This window comes from Puma concolor, chromosome B3 (genome assembly GCF_028749965.1).
Source record: "Puma concolor isolate L17-30 chromosome B3, mPumCon1.1.hap2, whole genome shotgun sequence".
In the NCBI taxonomy this organism is placed as follows: Eukaryota; Metazoa; Chordata; class Mammalia; order Carnivora; family Felidae; genus Puma; species Puma concolor.
Window position 1 is genome coordinate 44,016,456 of NC_141672.1, and position 16,526 is coordinate 44,032,981.

A 16,526-nucleotide genomic window follows, 5' to 3' on the forward strand; every position below is an offset into this window, starting at 1 on the left:
TAAAAGAAAAATGCAAACACAACTTAACCAACTTTATTTGACTGCATCTTATTTAGACAGCTTGCACATTTCAAATCCCATTAAATCTCTCTCTCCAAAAGGATATGGGACAATAGAAGAAAATTATGCAGCAATATCCAGTCATCAAACAGCAGTCCAATATTTTGAAATACACGTGATATTTTATAGATACTCAACTCATATCTGACGTCAATATAATTTACGGTTATGTTTTTACAAACCTGAAAGCCCTGTAACATTATAGCACTCATTTTAGTGATGTCATGGTGCACTGGAAAGTAACTCTGATGCACTACCAATTTGCTTTTATCTATGCTCCTGGAAAGTGATGAACTTCATGATTTTTAGACACCATAATAAATATACACATCCAGTCTTATACATGTCAGCCAATACCATAACACAGGGCAAGGTAAAGTTAAAACATGTGACAAACAAACTCCTTTACACAGATTTGTCAAGCAAGTAGGGAGGGCAATTTACTCAGTAAGTAGGGAGGGTAAAAAACCAATTTTTTAATAATTTTACTTTTTTAATTTTGTTGGCTTCAACTTCAAAAACTACTGTCTGGTTTCTGATCTGTGGACTCCCCTAGAGTAGTTTCATCCTAATGTAAGGGAAATTACAATCAGTCCACACATCAAAAAATGGTAGCATACCCGTTAGCTTCTTCAATACTAACATATATAGCTTCATGGTAGCATGTATAAAATGTTCAGCAGTACGAACTGCCAAACCAGTGTCAGTGGATAGTACAGTCAGTCTTTAAGAGGCAGCACCCCGTTAAAAGAAAGTTGCACCAATCTTGCTCAGTTTTAGCCAAGTGAACTCACGCTATCAATTTTAAATGAGATTGTTTTAAGATTATATAAGAAAGATGAAAGCCCAATATCAAAAAGTAAATGAATGTTTGATGCTGCTTCAACTGGAATGGAGACTTAGTTTTGATGCTGGGTTATCATGCTAGACATTAAAATTTTAGTCTACTTAAGTAAACAATTTTTGTATACCCAATTAAAGACATAAGGTAGGCATTTCTGTTCAACATACACCAGGCTGAACAATACGGCAACCATCTGACTTTTTAGCCACATGGTTAAGGTCACGTTTACAAACACCCAGTCAGTTCAGCGAAACCTGGTCAATTCTGGGAGAAAAGGTCAGTAGAGATGGTTTCATTGACAACTTGCCAAAACATAATGGCTGAAATGAAAATCTAGCACGTATCTATCTACTTTAGAACCGTCCCCATTAGGGAGTCAAGCAAATGTATGTTCATCAACAATCATTACTAATGAATCAGCAAGTCAAATATAAAGTGGTGAGATAAAATTTGATAACTCTTTTAGTTCAGTTCCCTCCATATCAAAATTAACAGAAGCATTACTATGATTGGCATTCCTCTAAATGCTAGAGCCCAAATGACATTTGATCAAAGACATACTCAAAACAGTCAGCTGGAAAGCTGAGTATTGAGTGATCGTTATATTTTAACGCAATCAGTACTCAACCCATTAAACTTTCAAGAGCAATATAAAATGAAAGAAAAAGTTGACTTTAAAAATGAGGAACTATAAATGATCCCACCAGCAGGAAGATTTTATTTTCACCAAATCTGTGTATCTTTATTTTTAAAATACTTGTTACCATGTTCACTTTCAAGACACTGCACTGAGCAAGGAGCAGCTTTCCTTTAAAAAAAAAAAAAAAAGGCAACAAACTTTCCTGAAAGGGGGCTTTTACCAACTGTTAATGGAGGTAGGGTTTTTAAAAATACAGTAATTATAGCCATAAAATAAAATTCAAACCAAATCCTAGAACAGAAGTAAAGCATATCCAAATTAAAGAAAAAACAACATAGATTCCTACAAAACATTTTTCACAGAGAATCAATCTTTTTTTTTTTTATGGGTACCTAGGTTTTCCAGTTAAATTATCCATCACAGGTTTCCTGACTCAGTTGAAAGCAATTAACTTATAAATTTGTTACACTGCACAGATTGACCAAAATACAATGTAACTGAACATGGTGATAACTATTAAGAAAACCCATAAAACTCACTCCAAAAAAATATTCCAATTTTCCCTTTTGTTTTTCTGGAAACTAAGCAAAGCTTCCCCAAGAATTTGCTTAAATAAGTGAAAAGAAAATAAAATCAGTTTAAAATGGATACAATGAACCTTCAAATTTATTTCCAAGACCAAGAACCAAAAGTGAAACAATTTAAGAAATGGAAGCAATGTGAATCCAAATCAAGTGGGAAAAAAGTTCCAGCTACTTTGTAAAAGCTGTTCTTCACAGCTTAGCAATAATTTTGATTAAATAAAATCATACCGATTTACATTAATTTTCTATTCTTTTCCAAAAATTCCCTCTCAAAAAAAAAAAAAAAAAAGTGCATCCAAAACCCAGCAATTCCCGGCTCCATCAACTTTTCTCATCCCTTTTGAGTCATTTCTCAAAGATTTTCCAAGTAGATTCAACTTCTTACTGTAAGGAAAGAAGGGACTTTACAGTAAACCACTCTGTCACTCACCTGGAAAAAAGTATCCAAATTATAAAAATCTGAAATAATTTATTATCAAATTTAGAATTTAAATAAAAACAAAAGTTTGCTTGCAAAGGCCTGAAAGAAAAGGAAAAGAGAGCATGCATTCAAAAACTAGAGATGAAGACAAATATACTTATCTACACAGGCACTGGCAGACGCAATTTAATTGTTATCTTTACTCATTGTAAGACACACCCAACCCTACATAACATTTTTTTTCATTCACTAATCACTGAGGTACCAATATCCAAGAATGGAAAATTTAATATTGAAAAAATAAAACCTAAAATTGAAGCTTTTCCCCCACCCCCTTCAGAAAACTATGGCAGGTTTCATGTGAAATGTTAGTATACTTAGAGATTTTTACAATCTACATTGGCTTTTTTAGGAACAAAAATCATGTTCCACTTACTGGTTCTGTGACAAAATGATCACTGTGTAAATAACATTGTCAGCAGACTTTGCAAATGAACAAACAAATCTTGGCTATCAACTGGCACATCTTGCTGGTACCAAAAGAACTCTTTAAGTTTAAAACAATCTCTTTTAATTCAGAACAAATGCGCCATGCCAAAGTGCAACAAATATTGTGCGACACTCAATGAGACACTGACAGGTAAGAGCTGCATGGAAATTACTAAATCCACCTGCAAAGCAATTCTGTACAAATTGCATTGCATGCAAAGGTCGATTCTGTGTGGTTGGAAAGTTGTTCCTTGGTATCAGTTTCTCAACGCAGCCACAATTTAAGTCGCAGTGCATCAACTCCATTTAAATAGTATCTGAACAGCCTCTTATCTCGAACAAAACCAAGATTTTCATAAAGTTTCAAAGCAGACTTATTCGTTATTTCTGTTTCCAAAACAACCTTCAAAAAAAATATGAGAAAACTAAGTTATAATTTTATATATTTGAAATTAGCTTATAATTTCTTAAGTTGACAAATCACAAAGTAAACATCAAATACTTAAGAAAAACATTCCATATCGGTTTTAAGATTGATGGTGAAAACAATAAATGTTAATGATGTAAAGAAAGAACCCAGAAAATGGTCATCGTAATAGTAATTTTCTCTTGGGGCAAGAAGAGGTAGGAATGCGGACATTTTCTGTTCTATTGATTTTTGTGATGTTTGGAATTTTTAGCAATGAGAATATACATTTTATACTAAAACAAAGATGAATTATTTCCCCGTGGAGAAAAGTAGTGTGACAAAAAGATGAAGAAAAGAAAAAAAATCAACAATACAAACTTTAAGAAAATACAATTTGACCTCCAACTCCTAACTCCTATATTTTCATTAATTTGTCGTCATTCATCCTGGCAACAACTACCCTATTTGTCTAGAATCTAGACCAGAATCTGCAAATTACGGTCCTGGAGCCAAATGTGTCTATTGCTTGTTTCTGTCAATAAAGCTTTATTGGAACACAACCATGGCCATTTGTTTCCATGATGTCCATGACTCCTTTTTCAATACAAGCAGAGTTGAACAGTTGCAACAGAGATCTATAGTCTGCAAAGTCTAAAATATTTACCCATTAGGCTCTTTGCAGAGAAAGTTTGCCAATCCTAGACCAAAGATACCCAAACATTAGTTAACTGGATTGCAGACACCCTCCTCTGGAGTTTCTGAGTAGATTTGGGGTGGGGCCCAAGAATTTATATTTAAAAAAAATTGCCAATTGATGCTGATGATGCTAGTTGGAAAACAACAGTCTGAAACCATGGACTATACATTATGGACATCAACACTGAACACAAGAACACATAAAATATTAACTTCTGAGTTGTTTTTAGTATTACTGAACAATGGCCCTGACAATGAAGAACTGACACTTTTTGAACATTGTGTGATTTTCTTTTATTATTATTATTATTTCTACCTTCCTCTACCCAAACATCCTCTATCCCATCCTCCTACCTTTTATATACACAGCTCTATTTGCCTTTCTATTGATTCTCAACCTACCTCATTGAGAATTGTCAACAAAGTGAGCCACAGTTACTGTTGGGATGTCATAACCCTCAGGTGTTTGAAATGAGACAAAAGGGCAAAGTATAATTAAACAAGGGTCCCAGTGAAGCCTATGAGTCACTTTCTATCTCAAGCTACCAAAACATCTGACAAATATTCAAGTAGATGTAAATAATAGAGAAGAAAATGTACTTCATCATATCCAAAACTGAACTCAACTCCTCCTCAAGTCCACATGTCAGTAACAATGCCTCAAACCTGAAAACCTAGGAGTCACTATTGAGCTTCTTTCCTCTCTACCCACCCCCCCCATATACATCCAACTACTATTTCTCTTCTCTCTTAAATCTCTCAAATAACCTCTTTTCCTTCTATCCCCTACTCATACCACTGTAGTCCAAGCTGGCATCAACTTTCACTGTAATTACAAGATACTCCTAACTCAAAAAGTCTCCCATTTTCTTTAAGTAGAATGATGTTCTTGTTAACCTCTGTTTAGAACCACTTACTGACTCCCTTTTGTCCTCAAGATAAAGTTCACAAATTATAGATAATCTAGGGGCACCTGGATAGCTCAGTCAGTTAAGCATCCGACTCTTGATTTCAGCTCAAGTCATTATCTCATGGTTTGTGAGACAGAGCCCCGCATCAGGCTCCACATTGACAGCCATGATCAGGCATGTCAGTCATTGACAGTCATGATCATGTGAAATTGTGATTTCACAATTCATGAGACTGAACCCACATCAGGCTCTGTGCTGAGCCTGCTTGGGATTCTTTCTCTCCCCCTCTCTCTTTGCCCCTCCCACACTCTTTCTCTCTTTCAAAATAAATAAACTTAAAAAAAAGTTTAAAAAATAAATAAAGATAATCTAAACAAACTTAAAAGGCCCTCAAATTATGGCATCTACCTACCTCACCAACTTTGCTTTAGGTCTACCCCCTGGTTCTCCATGATCAACACTAAACTTTCAGTTTCTGGAACTCACCTTGATCTTTCCCACCTTGATCTTTCCCACCTTAGATCTTTCACATAAATTGTTTTCTGTCTGGAAGGATGCTCTTCCTGTCCTCTTTGCTTTTGGCCTTAGCTTGTTACTTCCAGACTGGATGGATTATCCCTTTCTTTTTATACTACCCCGCTGACTTCATTCAACATTTGATGACCATGTCATCTCTCCTAGCTGATGAGCCCAACAAGGGCAGGGTCATGTATACCTCCTTCACAGCCATTTCCTGTATACCTAACACTGCCTGACAAATAGAAGGCTCTCAGATATGTTAATTATATGCATCCTTAGCACCTTTCATTATATTACACACATTACTTAAATATTAAACAAAAGTATTATTAAATTTTTAAATGACCAAAGGGCTTAAAGAGAAAGCATCGTCTTAAAGCAACTGAGCAAATCACATGCTAAATCTTAAATTTTAAAAGATCTAAAAACAGGTAATTAATAATTCAGGATAAAGAGAAAATGTTCCTAGGAAGGAACATTTGCCTTATTTCTTTTTAAGTTTATTCTGAAAGAGAGACAGACAGACAGACAGTTCTGTGCACTGTCAGCACAGAACCCAATGCAGGGTTGATCTCACAAATTTTGAGATCATGACCTAAGCCAAAATCAAGAGTCAGACGCTTAGCTGACTGAGCCACCTAGGCAACCCCCTAGGAAGAACATTTAAAGAAATGTTGTACAGCAAACAAGCTCGTTTAAGATAAGAATAAAAGTCAACAATTTTTCTCTACTCTTAAAAATATGGAAATTTATTTTTTAGTAATGTATACCATCATCCAGTCTGGGACAGTCCAGTCTGATCAATACAGGTTTTCAATTTTGAACAAATCTCTTGGGTAACTCCTAGAACTCTGTTTTAGGCCACCACCTAATTACAGCTAAAATGTTACATCAAAACAATATGTGAAGCAATAAAAGTACAACTCAAAACTTGGAACTTGATTTCACCGAAAAAGGAGTGACAGGTTTGTTTGGTTTTTTTTAAGCTAATATTTACTGATGGCTTACTAAATGCTATGTAAAGCATTTATATGCATTGTCATTTTATATCCATTTGTGATGTTATTTTCATAAATATCCTATGAAATAGATATGATTTTTCTCCAATTAACAAATGAATGAAACTCAAGGCCACCAGTAGTACAAAAACAGACCAGACTCCATATCTGAACTAGACCTTATAATATCCACTCTTCTGTGCCTCCCCCTGATTCTTTCCCCAGAGTAAACCAAAGTGGCAATGGGAGATCTAACCTACTTATGACACAATGAAGGGGACCTAAGTCCATGTTCATTAGTATTTGGCAACTGAAAATATTAAGACACATCTGAGGCTAATTATGGCTACATAAATACACACTTGAGGTGTGGTAAAGAGTTGAATTCGCCTTTGTTGGCATCCTAGCAGATGAGTGAAATACAGCCCAATTACACAGACATGGAATTATACAAAGGGCTGACCTTATTTAAAACCAAAGGATAGTCTCGGTACACTCACATTCTGTCAATAAAGAGATCATCTGACAAAATAGGAAATGTCAGAAAAAACTAACTTTTTAATACTTAATCACTTAAATTCTCTTAAATTAAAAGAGAATCTGGGTTTACAATGAAAACTCAGTATGAAACTATTCGTTTAGTCCACATCATGGGAGTATTACATAGGAAGCCAAAGGATAATGAGGTTATTTTGGTCCCAAAGAAACTTGGCAAAGTTGAATTCTACTTAACAGAAAAAAAGATTACAGTGAAGTTCCACGGATTCTCTTAGCAACAAACCACTGTCAGGACAAGCCAAACTATTACAGTTTAGAAAGCCTTTTTTTAATATTTTAGGCTGGAACTGCTGGAGGGAGGGCAAGCTGTTCACTGTTAGAATCTAAACACTAGCTTATCATCTGGCACTTCATAGACCTTATACTGACACTGCTGAATAAACTTTACTGTTCTTCATAACATTCCTTTAAGATCAGAATTACTACCACATTGCATACACAAAGAGAAAGACTATAAAAAGTTAAATGACTTGCCTACAATCACACAACTACTAAGTGACAGAAGATGAATCTAGAACCCAGGATTCTCATACCCAGTTCTTTAATTAGGACAGACTACTTGATCAAAAAATCCTTATAGTTTAAATAACTCCGTTTTACTCTGTTCTTTACCTAGCAGCCTCTGTTTGATAGCCAAAATAGGTTTCCAGCGAAACTAAAAATGTTCAACATATAATTGTTAAACATAGAAAGCTTAAAAGTCACCTTCGTACATTATCAAAAAATAATAAAAATACCTGATATGTATCTGTACATAACTAAATACCATATGTATTTTGTTACTATGTAACAGATTTATTACTGGTTATGCTAAATTAGACCACTGTTGGTAGGAATGTAAATTGGTACAGCCATCATGGAACAGTACGGAGGTTCCTCAAAAAATTAAAAATAGAACTACTATGTGATCCAGCAATCCCACTTCTGGGTATATATCCAAAGGAATCAAAATCAGGACCTCAAATAGGTACTTAGTATCAAATAGATACTCCCATGTTTATCACAGCATTATCACAACAGCCAAAATACGGAAATAACCTATATGTCCAATGTCTGTCAACAAATGAATGGATAAAGAAAAGGAGCATATACAAACAATGGAATATTTTTCAGTCTTAAAGAAATCCTACCATTGTGGCAACATGGATGAACCTGGAGGACATAACGCTAAGTGAAACATATCAGACATAGACAAATACTGCATGATATCACTTATATGTAGAAACTAAAATAAACTCATAAAAGCAGAAAGTAGAATGGTGGATCCCAGAGGAAATGGGAAGATGCTGGTCAACTAAAAATAGAGCACATAGAGCACATTTAAACTCAATTAAGAAATGTGGTGTATTCTCATCATATAGGAGTTAATTCTGAGTATTGACATCACAGCAATCATACTTTAAATCTAAAAAAAATTTCTGAAATTTAAATTCCCAGAGATGAAGACTTCAAAAGGACATCTATAGATTAAAGGTAAAGCACTGTTCATCATGCTGACCAATCACCCCATTCTAATTTATTTCAGGAAAAAAGCACACAAAAGTAAACAGTCACTGTGTGGGTTATTTTAGATATATGAATCCTACTTTATTTTTTTTTTTTTTTTTTTTTTTTTAAATTTTTTTTTTCAACATTTATTTATTTTTGGGACAGAGAGAGACAGAGCATGAACGGGGGAGGGGCAGAGAGAGAGGGAGACACAGAATCGGAAACAGGCTCCAGGCTCTGAGCCATCAGCCCAGAGCCCGACGCGGGGCTCGAACTCACGGACCGTGAGATCGTGACCTGGCTGAAGTCGGACGCTTAACCGACTGCGCCACCCAGGCGCCCCATGAATCCTACTTTAAAAATAACATTCTAGGGGTGCCTGAGCGGCTCAGTCGGTTAAGCATCTGTCTGACTGATTTCAGCTCAGGCCACGATCTCAGTCGTGAGAAGGAACCCCACATTGAGGTCTATGCTGGATGTGGAGCCTGCTTAGGACTCTCTCTCCCCCTATCCTTCTGCCTCTCCATGCGTGCATGCAAGTGCTCTCTAAATAAATAAATAAATACATACATACATACATACATACATACATACATCCATCCTAGAAAACTCATTCATGCTATTTGTGTGTATTTTTCTTACTATTTCCCCTAATGTAATACACAAAGCCAAGATGCTTGCCCTAGTAGCCACCAGTATGGCAGCAAGAGCATGTGTGGGTGTAACCAAATTCAAGCCAGATCAGTAATATGGGTAATGCATTCTCATTCATGAAGCAACAAATCCCCTTGTTTCTTTTTTTAATGCTATAATTTTTTAGACAGCTCCAAATATACAGAAAATGAAAAACATCTTTTAGTTATGCTGTTTTAACATGTCTAATTCTGACATAAAAAGTTAGGAAAGTCATAGTAAGGCAAAATGAAAACATCTATTAGATCAGGAGAGTCTTTCATTATTATTTGAACAAAAACATGATCTACATTTCAACTCTGTGATTACTAATTTTGGTTTAATATGCTGTGAAATTATTTTAAAAATGACAAGAGCAACCAAGAGCAATATAAACTCAGCTCAAGGTCACAAATTCTACAAATAGAACAGAAAGTAAAAATTGACTGGATGTGCATGGTAAAGCTTCACAGAGATTTCCAAATGTCACTTTCTTTACAGGTGCATAGATTTAAACATTTCTATCTTTATAAGAATAATAATAATAATAAAAAAAAAAACAGTACATCCTAAGTAGTAGAAAATGTAATTTAAATCCCTTTTCAAATGTATTTCTGATAATTTGTCAAAACTCCTTAACACTTTTAAAGAAAGGAAGGTTGGCCTAACTTAATAAAAGTAAAATTACATGTTGGTTATTTCAAAATTGGTCACTGCATCCTTAGAGAATTAAAATTTCAGTTTTCCTCAGAACAATGAATTATATATCACTGTTTTTATGTGCAATTTTTTTTTTTACCAAAAGGTATTTTAACTGATTAATAATGCTGTAGATACTTTTTTTTTTTAATTTTTAATGTTTATTTATTTTTGAGAGAGAGAGAGAGAGACAGAGTGTGAGTGGGCAAGGGGCAGAGAAAGAGGGAGACACAGAATCCGAAGCAGGCTCGAGCCTCTGAGCTGTCAGCACAGAGCCCAATGTGGGGCTTGAACTCATGAACTGTGAGATCATGACCTGAGCCGAAGCCAAACACCAAACCGACTGAGACACCCAGGCACCCCTCCCTGTAGATACTTCAAAAAATTTTACTATGTACAAAAATAAGATAACTGCTCTTCCCAGAAAGCTTATAGAAAGCTCAAAGAGAAAGACAAGTTAACAATTATGCAAGTCGAAATTCACAAGTACATTAAAAAAAAAAGGAGGTACAGATAAGATGCTGGTGGCACAGAACTAACTGGTCAACCATCATACTCTATCGCAAATGCCACACTAAGTACTAAGAATACAGCAGTAAACAAGAAAAGGCATCTCTGCTCTCCACAGTGGCTAAGGCAGACTCTGAACAAGTAAATTTCAGTGAAGTAAATTTTACAAAAAGAAATGTTAAGAAAACCACAGAAACTACACAATTGATTCTGTCCAGAAGGATTAAGGAAAACTTTAAAAAATTGTTATTGTATTGGGTCTTAAAGACTGAGAAGTAGTTTAACAAGTAGGAGGGCCAAAAAGCTACTAGGCCTAGCAAACACATCAGTGAGAAAGTAGTTACAATGGATTGGAGGGGGAAGAAACCAAACCAAAGGGGATGAAATGGTAATAAAAGGAAGTGGAACCAACAAACACAAATTATCAAGAATTAAAAGAGAGAGGGGGATAGAATTGTTGCTTATATAGTTTAAAACTCAATGAAAGGGAGAGTGAAAGCCTTATAAGGAGTAAACAAAATTCTAACCCTGCACAGAGCAAATCCTTTATCTGAACAATATGGGACACACTAAATTTTGTTTAAAACATGGAAGAGTTAAAAACAAAACAAAACTGGGGCGCCTGGGTGGCACAGTCGGTTAAGCGTCCGACTTCAGCCAGGTCACGATCTCGCGGTCCGTGAGTTCGAGCCCCGCGTCAGGCTCTGGGCTGATGGCTCAGAGCCTGGAGCCTGTTTCCGATTCTGTGTCTCCCTCTCTCTCTGTCCCTCCCCCGTTCATGCTCTGTCTCTCTCTGTCCCAAAAATAAATAAACGTTGAAAAAAAAAACAAAAACAAAACAAAACAAAACAAAAAACATGGAAGAGTTCTTTAATTCAAAGGCAGAGTAATTCAAACTGCAAAAACGTAAGTTCATGGAACTATCTCCGTTTCAGATTAATATTAAGTAAAACTCATTGCTTCAAAAGAAAATTCAGAACAAGATCTTTAGGTCCACAATGAAAAGAGTATTTCTACCATAAAACGTATCACTAATTTAGGACCTAACTTTGAGACTAAAACAATATAACCCAAATCTCCGTATCATTCCCCAGAACTTTCAAAGAAAAACCAATACCATTTAAACATTTGCTCAGTTAAGGTAAGGCACACACCCTGTCTCGCAGGTAGTGACTAGGATAACTCACAAAACGCATAGCTATAAGGAACATAATACTCCTTGTTCATAACATCCCTGCTCACTGGAAACCACTCTATTCAGGAGCAGTAGAGGATCAAAACATGGTCTTATCAACCCAAAGATTTTTCCAAATTCTTCAGCAACTTTTATGAAGCTTGACTTCTCTTCCTGATGAGCTACACCAGTGTGACTATGGTCCAAACAGATCAACATATGCAGTCCAATCCTCTTCTGCAAATTTTAGTTACATTAAAATGGTCGGGGTCACTGCATCTTTTACTTCTTGATATTAATAACTGTGAATTATATGAGATCCTCCACTGTATGTGAATTATCTTATTTGAAATAACACTGAATGCCCTGATATCTCAGGATGGCTTCCTCCGTTTTACCCAATGTATCTGTAGGCCTACTCATAAAACCATTATTTAGTGTGGCCTGTCGGAATACAAACTAATGTGAACAAGGAGCATGAGAATAGTCTAGGGTAAATCTCTGTATTCTGACATGGAAACACGTTCACAAGATACTGTTAAATGAAAAAGTAATTACTGCAGAATAATAATTATGGTTTAGTTTGTATAAAGAAAAACTATTACGCAGCTAAGATGTGTGCTTAGAATGTGAGGATACATATTTAAAGATTAACAGTAGCTATAAGTGGAAAGAAGAACAAAGCATTGAAGAGTGTGAGGACAGTGAAAGAAGGGACTTTGCACCCCCAAATATACACATACATATAATGGTTAATGAGTGTGTATAAATTTTGTACAGAAAAAAACCCACCTTAAAAAATTATCAAAACAAGTTACAAACTTTTGAGGAAAAATTACCTAATTTCAAGTATTTTGAGAACTGTCTAAGGCATATTTGCCCTCTAATAACAAAGACAACTGTCCCTTGTAACGTTCATAAAGTTACTAGCATCATACAACTTTGTTCCTTCATAGTCACCATTGCTATATCAAAAACATCTACACTTCTCTAGTTTATACTTATTCTCTTCCACCTGAAATAGTAAATTGTAACATTCCCAACCATCACCATTAGTTATGGAGCATTCACCATGTGTATGGCACAGTGCTGTAGGATATGAAAAAATTTATACCTGTGGTTAGGCTGTACAAACAAGCTAAACAGAAAAGATGCTCTTAGGTTGAAACATAGGTCTAATTTTAAAAGTGGTTGTCTTTTTTTCTCCTTAGCCTTATCATTAGCTAATGCTGATTTTTTATTTTCAAACATGAAATGTCTTTCATATGAACTGACAGTTGGCCCATAGATTAAACAAAAAAAAAAAAAGTTATTTAGAGAGAAACTAAGGCCGATATGTAAGGAAATTACAGTAAGATATGTAATAAGAGCCACCTTAAATGACTTAACTGATAACAAATCCTCTGAATACCAAATCCTCTGAATACCAATTATTTACTGAAAATGTCTAAGATTTCACCTTTATGTTTTGACAAAGAACAAATTTTAGCTCCCATTATCATCTTAGAATTTGTTCTAGGTCAAAACTCAAGTGCTTTTCACCACAAGCTACAATGTTATAATAATAGTTTGCAATGAAATTTGCAATACAATTTATTGTGGGATATTTATTTAAAAACCAAACTGATAAAATACAGACTAGGAAAAAAGGTTTTAAACATTTAGAAAGACTTACCTCATCACAGTCTCCTTCAACCATGGCATATATAGCTTTCTTAACCAAGTTAGTACCTAGAATATAGATCTGAGTATTAATGAAGGAAAATTTAGTTTCTTAAGGATACCTAAATTATCGTATTTATAAGCACAGAAATATCAAATGCTGGGTTCTACCTTGAACGCAGACAACAGACTATCTTAAGTGAGAAAAAATTCAGATTTAAACTGAGAGCCCAACAAACCTACGCATAGTAATATAAGTTCCCTCTTAAAAGACATAGCTCCTTAGGCATCTCTTTTTCTCAGGTGTAATTATTTGCTCCAAGCAGGAGTTTGTGCTCTTCTGTTTGAAAGTAAGAGAAAAGGGAAAAAAGAAAAAGGCAAGATATGGTACGGCCAGAACAGCCCAGGAAATCCTTGAACTAGCCAGAAGCTACAAGACCCTTGGGCCAATCTTGCCAAAGATCACACCAGAAACTGCTGTGGCCCAGAGTGGACCCAAGACACTGGGTTGGTTCCTACAAACCTTCCAGTGAATCCGGGCATTCCCAAATGATGCCAGTGGTGTCTCTGTAAATGTCTAGCTAAATGTATCCTGGTTTAGGGTCAGATACACGTGGTACATTAAAGGGAAAAAACTGACAAATCTGATTCTAAGAAAACCAAATTGTTAGGAAATCTCTTCATTTTCAAACCATGTACATGAACAAGAACACATTACATGGGCCAAACAAAATGTCTGAAGGTCAGGATGCAATCCTCAAGCCACCAGTTTCTGCCCTCTGAACTAGACAGATAATTGCCTATCATTTGCCATGAGCTCTTATCAGCTCTTTTCAATGCATCAATATAACAGGTCCAATTCATTAAAAACCCTAGCAGTAAACTCTAACACTGTAAAAAATAAGTTGGTTAACACTAATGTAGTAAGTCAGCATACTCACAATGATTTCTCATGACCTCTCAGACTGTATGAAACTCTTAAATTGGACAATAATACTCGTATTTGAAACAACAACAACAAACTACAAGTGACAAACTGCTAGTAATTAAATACCGGAATAGGCATCAATTCTTCTTTCACAAATACTTACTTAGCTTCACTAGATCCCAGGATCTGACATGCTCTGACAAGTGCTCAATCCCCCATCCTGAACAAAGAGCCAGTAGGTCCTAGACACTAGGACAGTAGTTCTTAACCAGGCTTATATCACAGTCAGCTGGGGACACTTCAGTCCTACTTCTAACAGGACACACAACATTCTCAGGAAGAGAGACCGAAACATTTGTTTTTAAACCACCCACATGATTCTAATGACCATTATAAATCATAAATATAAGATTGACTGAAAATGCCAGGAAAAGTAGACCCAAGAAAGAGATGAATTTGGGAATAGTAAGAAACAATTCTCCTGGTCCTCCCTGAGTTGCTAATACAATGTTTGAGGACTAGAACTAAATAATGGTAACAATTTCTCCTTAATTTTGCCTTGAGCTCCACTTAACCCAAGTATAGACAGCTCCTAGAGGGCTGTGATCAAGTGCCCCAAAATGCTATTAAGAGTTGCAGTACATAGTACAATGCAAAGCATTTTGAATGTGATCAAAAAAATGTTTGGAAGTAAAAACTGATTCACTTGTTACTTATTAGAAAGATAATTTCTCAAACAAAACACTAATAAAGAAAACAATTCATTTCAGGAACATTTTGAAAATATTTTGAAATAAAAATAACCTTAATTTTCTCCCCTTAGCTTCTTTCTCATTTCTATACATTTACATTTAAGTCTTTTGCTTCAAAAAACAAATACGAAAATAACTTATGCATTCTTTTAGTGACATAATATTTTCCTTACCAATGCCATTTCTCCTGTACTTGGAATCCACGGCTAACATGGCTATATAACCTCTGCGGAACATCTTTTTGTGCATATCCAACTTGCAAACGATGGCACCTACACACTCCTCCCCTACCATGGCCTTAAAAATAAACAAACAGTTATGAAGAATACATTGCCGTCAGGTACCGCACAATTACCCAGGGAAACAGCAACCAACCACTGGTCAGCATTTTTGAGGAAAGAAGAGAGAAGAATTCTAGTAACAGAGCAATCACAGAAGTTTCAGAAATCTAAATCCCAGAACTCCTTCAGAAGTTCCAGTTTTAAAATCTTTCAACACTGTTTAGGGCATAAATGTCTTATGCTCATTATCAAAGCCTGGGGGGAAAAAGCAAGATTTCCACAAAGTTAATACTCAAGTACTTTATAAGAGGTACTTATAATTATTTGCAATAAAGACCTACATATTTAAGATTTGGGGAGAAATACGTGAAAGTAATTTTTTTAAGAAAATGTCTCTTCAAAAGAAAGAAAGAAAATGTCTCTTCATTAGGGTATAAAATACTATGAAACTTATCAAAGTACTATAAATTTAAATGTAATTCTAACAAAGTTTTAGTGAAAGACAGAACACCTAATATTTATACTACCTCACAGTAGAGTTCGATTTTGAGCAGGAAAAAAACAAAAACAAAGACAAAAAAATGCAAACGACTTTCACAAAAAAGATGGTTATTAAGGTATTCCTTGGATCCTCCCCAAGGGTTTTTGTTAGTGAAGGACTACAAAGACTAGATATTCAATGGTCTAGTCACTCCCGACAATGTCATTATCACAAAGCTCAAAGAATATCTAGAACTTAAAACCAGAGCTTCATATTAAAGTGAAAGCTTTAATTTTACAGAGCTACTTTAATAAAAATTTATGTCTTTCCAGAGTATTAAAGGTTAAATGCTGAATAAATGCTAATAATCCCCCATTTTTATTAAGATTTCCAGTGTTACCACTGAAAATAAGTTTTTCAAAAGTTCTGTCACTGATGAAAAGTTCTAGTAATACTGTATTCTGGTAAATATCAATAGGGCAATAGCTTTAATTGTTTAATAATGTGTCAGCTAGTTAGAAGTATTTGTTTGTTCTAAAGAGCACTCATTTAAAAAATATGAAAACTTCAAATTATCTCTTAATAAAATAAAATTTCCAGAAGAAACTATTTCAACAGCAAAAACCAGGAATTGGTTTAAAAAATTAAAAAGCCCAGTTTACACTTAATTTTAACTTAATTTTGATGTGACATTTAATTCATCATTCTGTAAAATGATTAAAAAGACTTTTTTAAACTGTGAGAAAAATC

At 35.0% G+C, this 16,526-nt stretch overlaps 1 protein-coding gene across 1 annotated transcript in view; it reads right to left on the bottom strand.

Moving 5' to 3' along the window:
- NAA30 (N-alpha-acetyltransferase 30, NatC catalytic subunit) overlaps positions 1–16,526 on the bottom strand; it is a 22,159-nt gene continuing 5,633 nt past the window's right edge. Inside the window, exons 3-5 of the mRNA XM_086709661.1 lie at positions 15,188–15,311; positions 13,348–13,403; positions 1–3,441 (exon numbers count right to left, since the gene is read on the bottom strand). Coding sequence (XP_086565787.1) covers positions 3,304–3,441; positions 13,348–13,403; positions 15,188–15,311 — 318 coding nt within the window. The 3' untranslated portion in view covers positions 1–3,303. The remainder of the gene's footprint in view (positions 3,442–13,347; positions 13,404–15,187; positions 15,312–16,526) is intronic.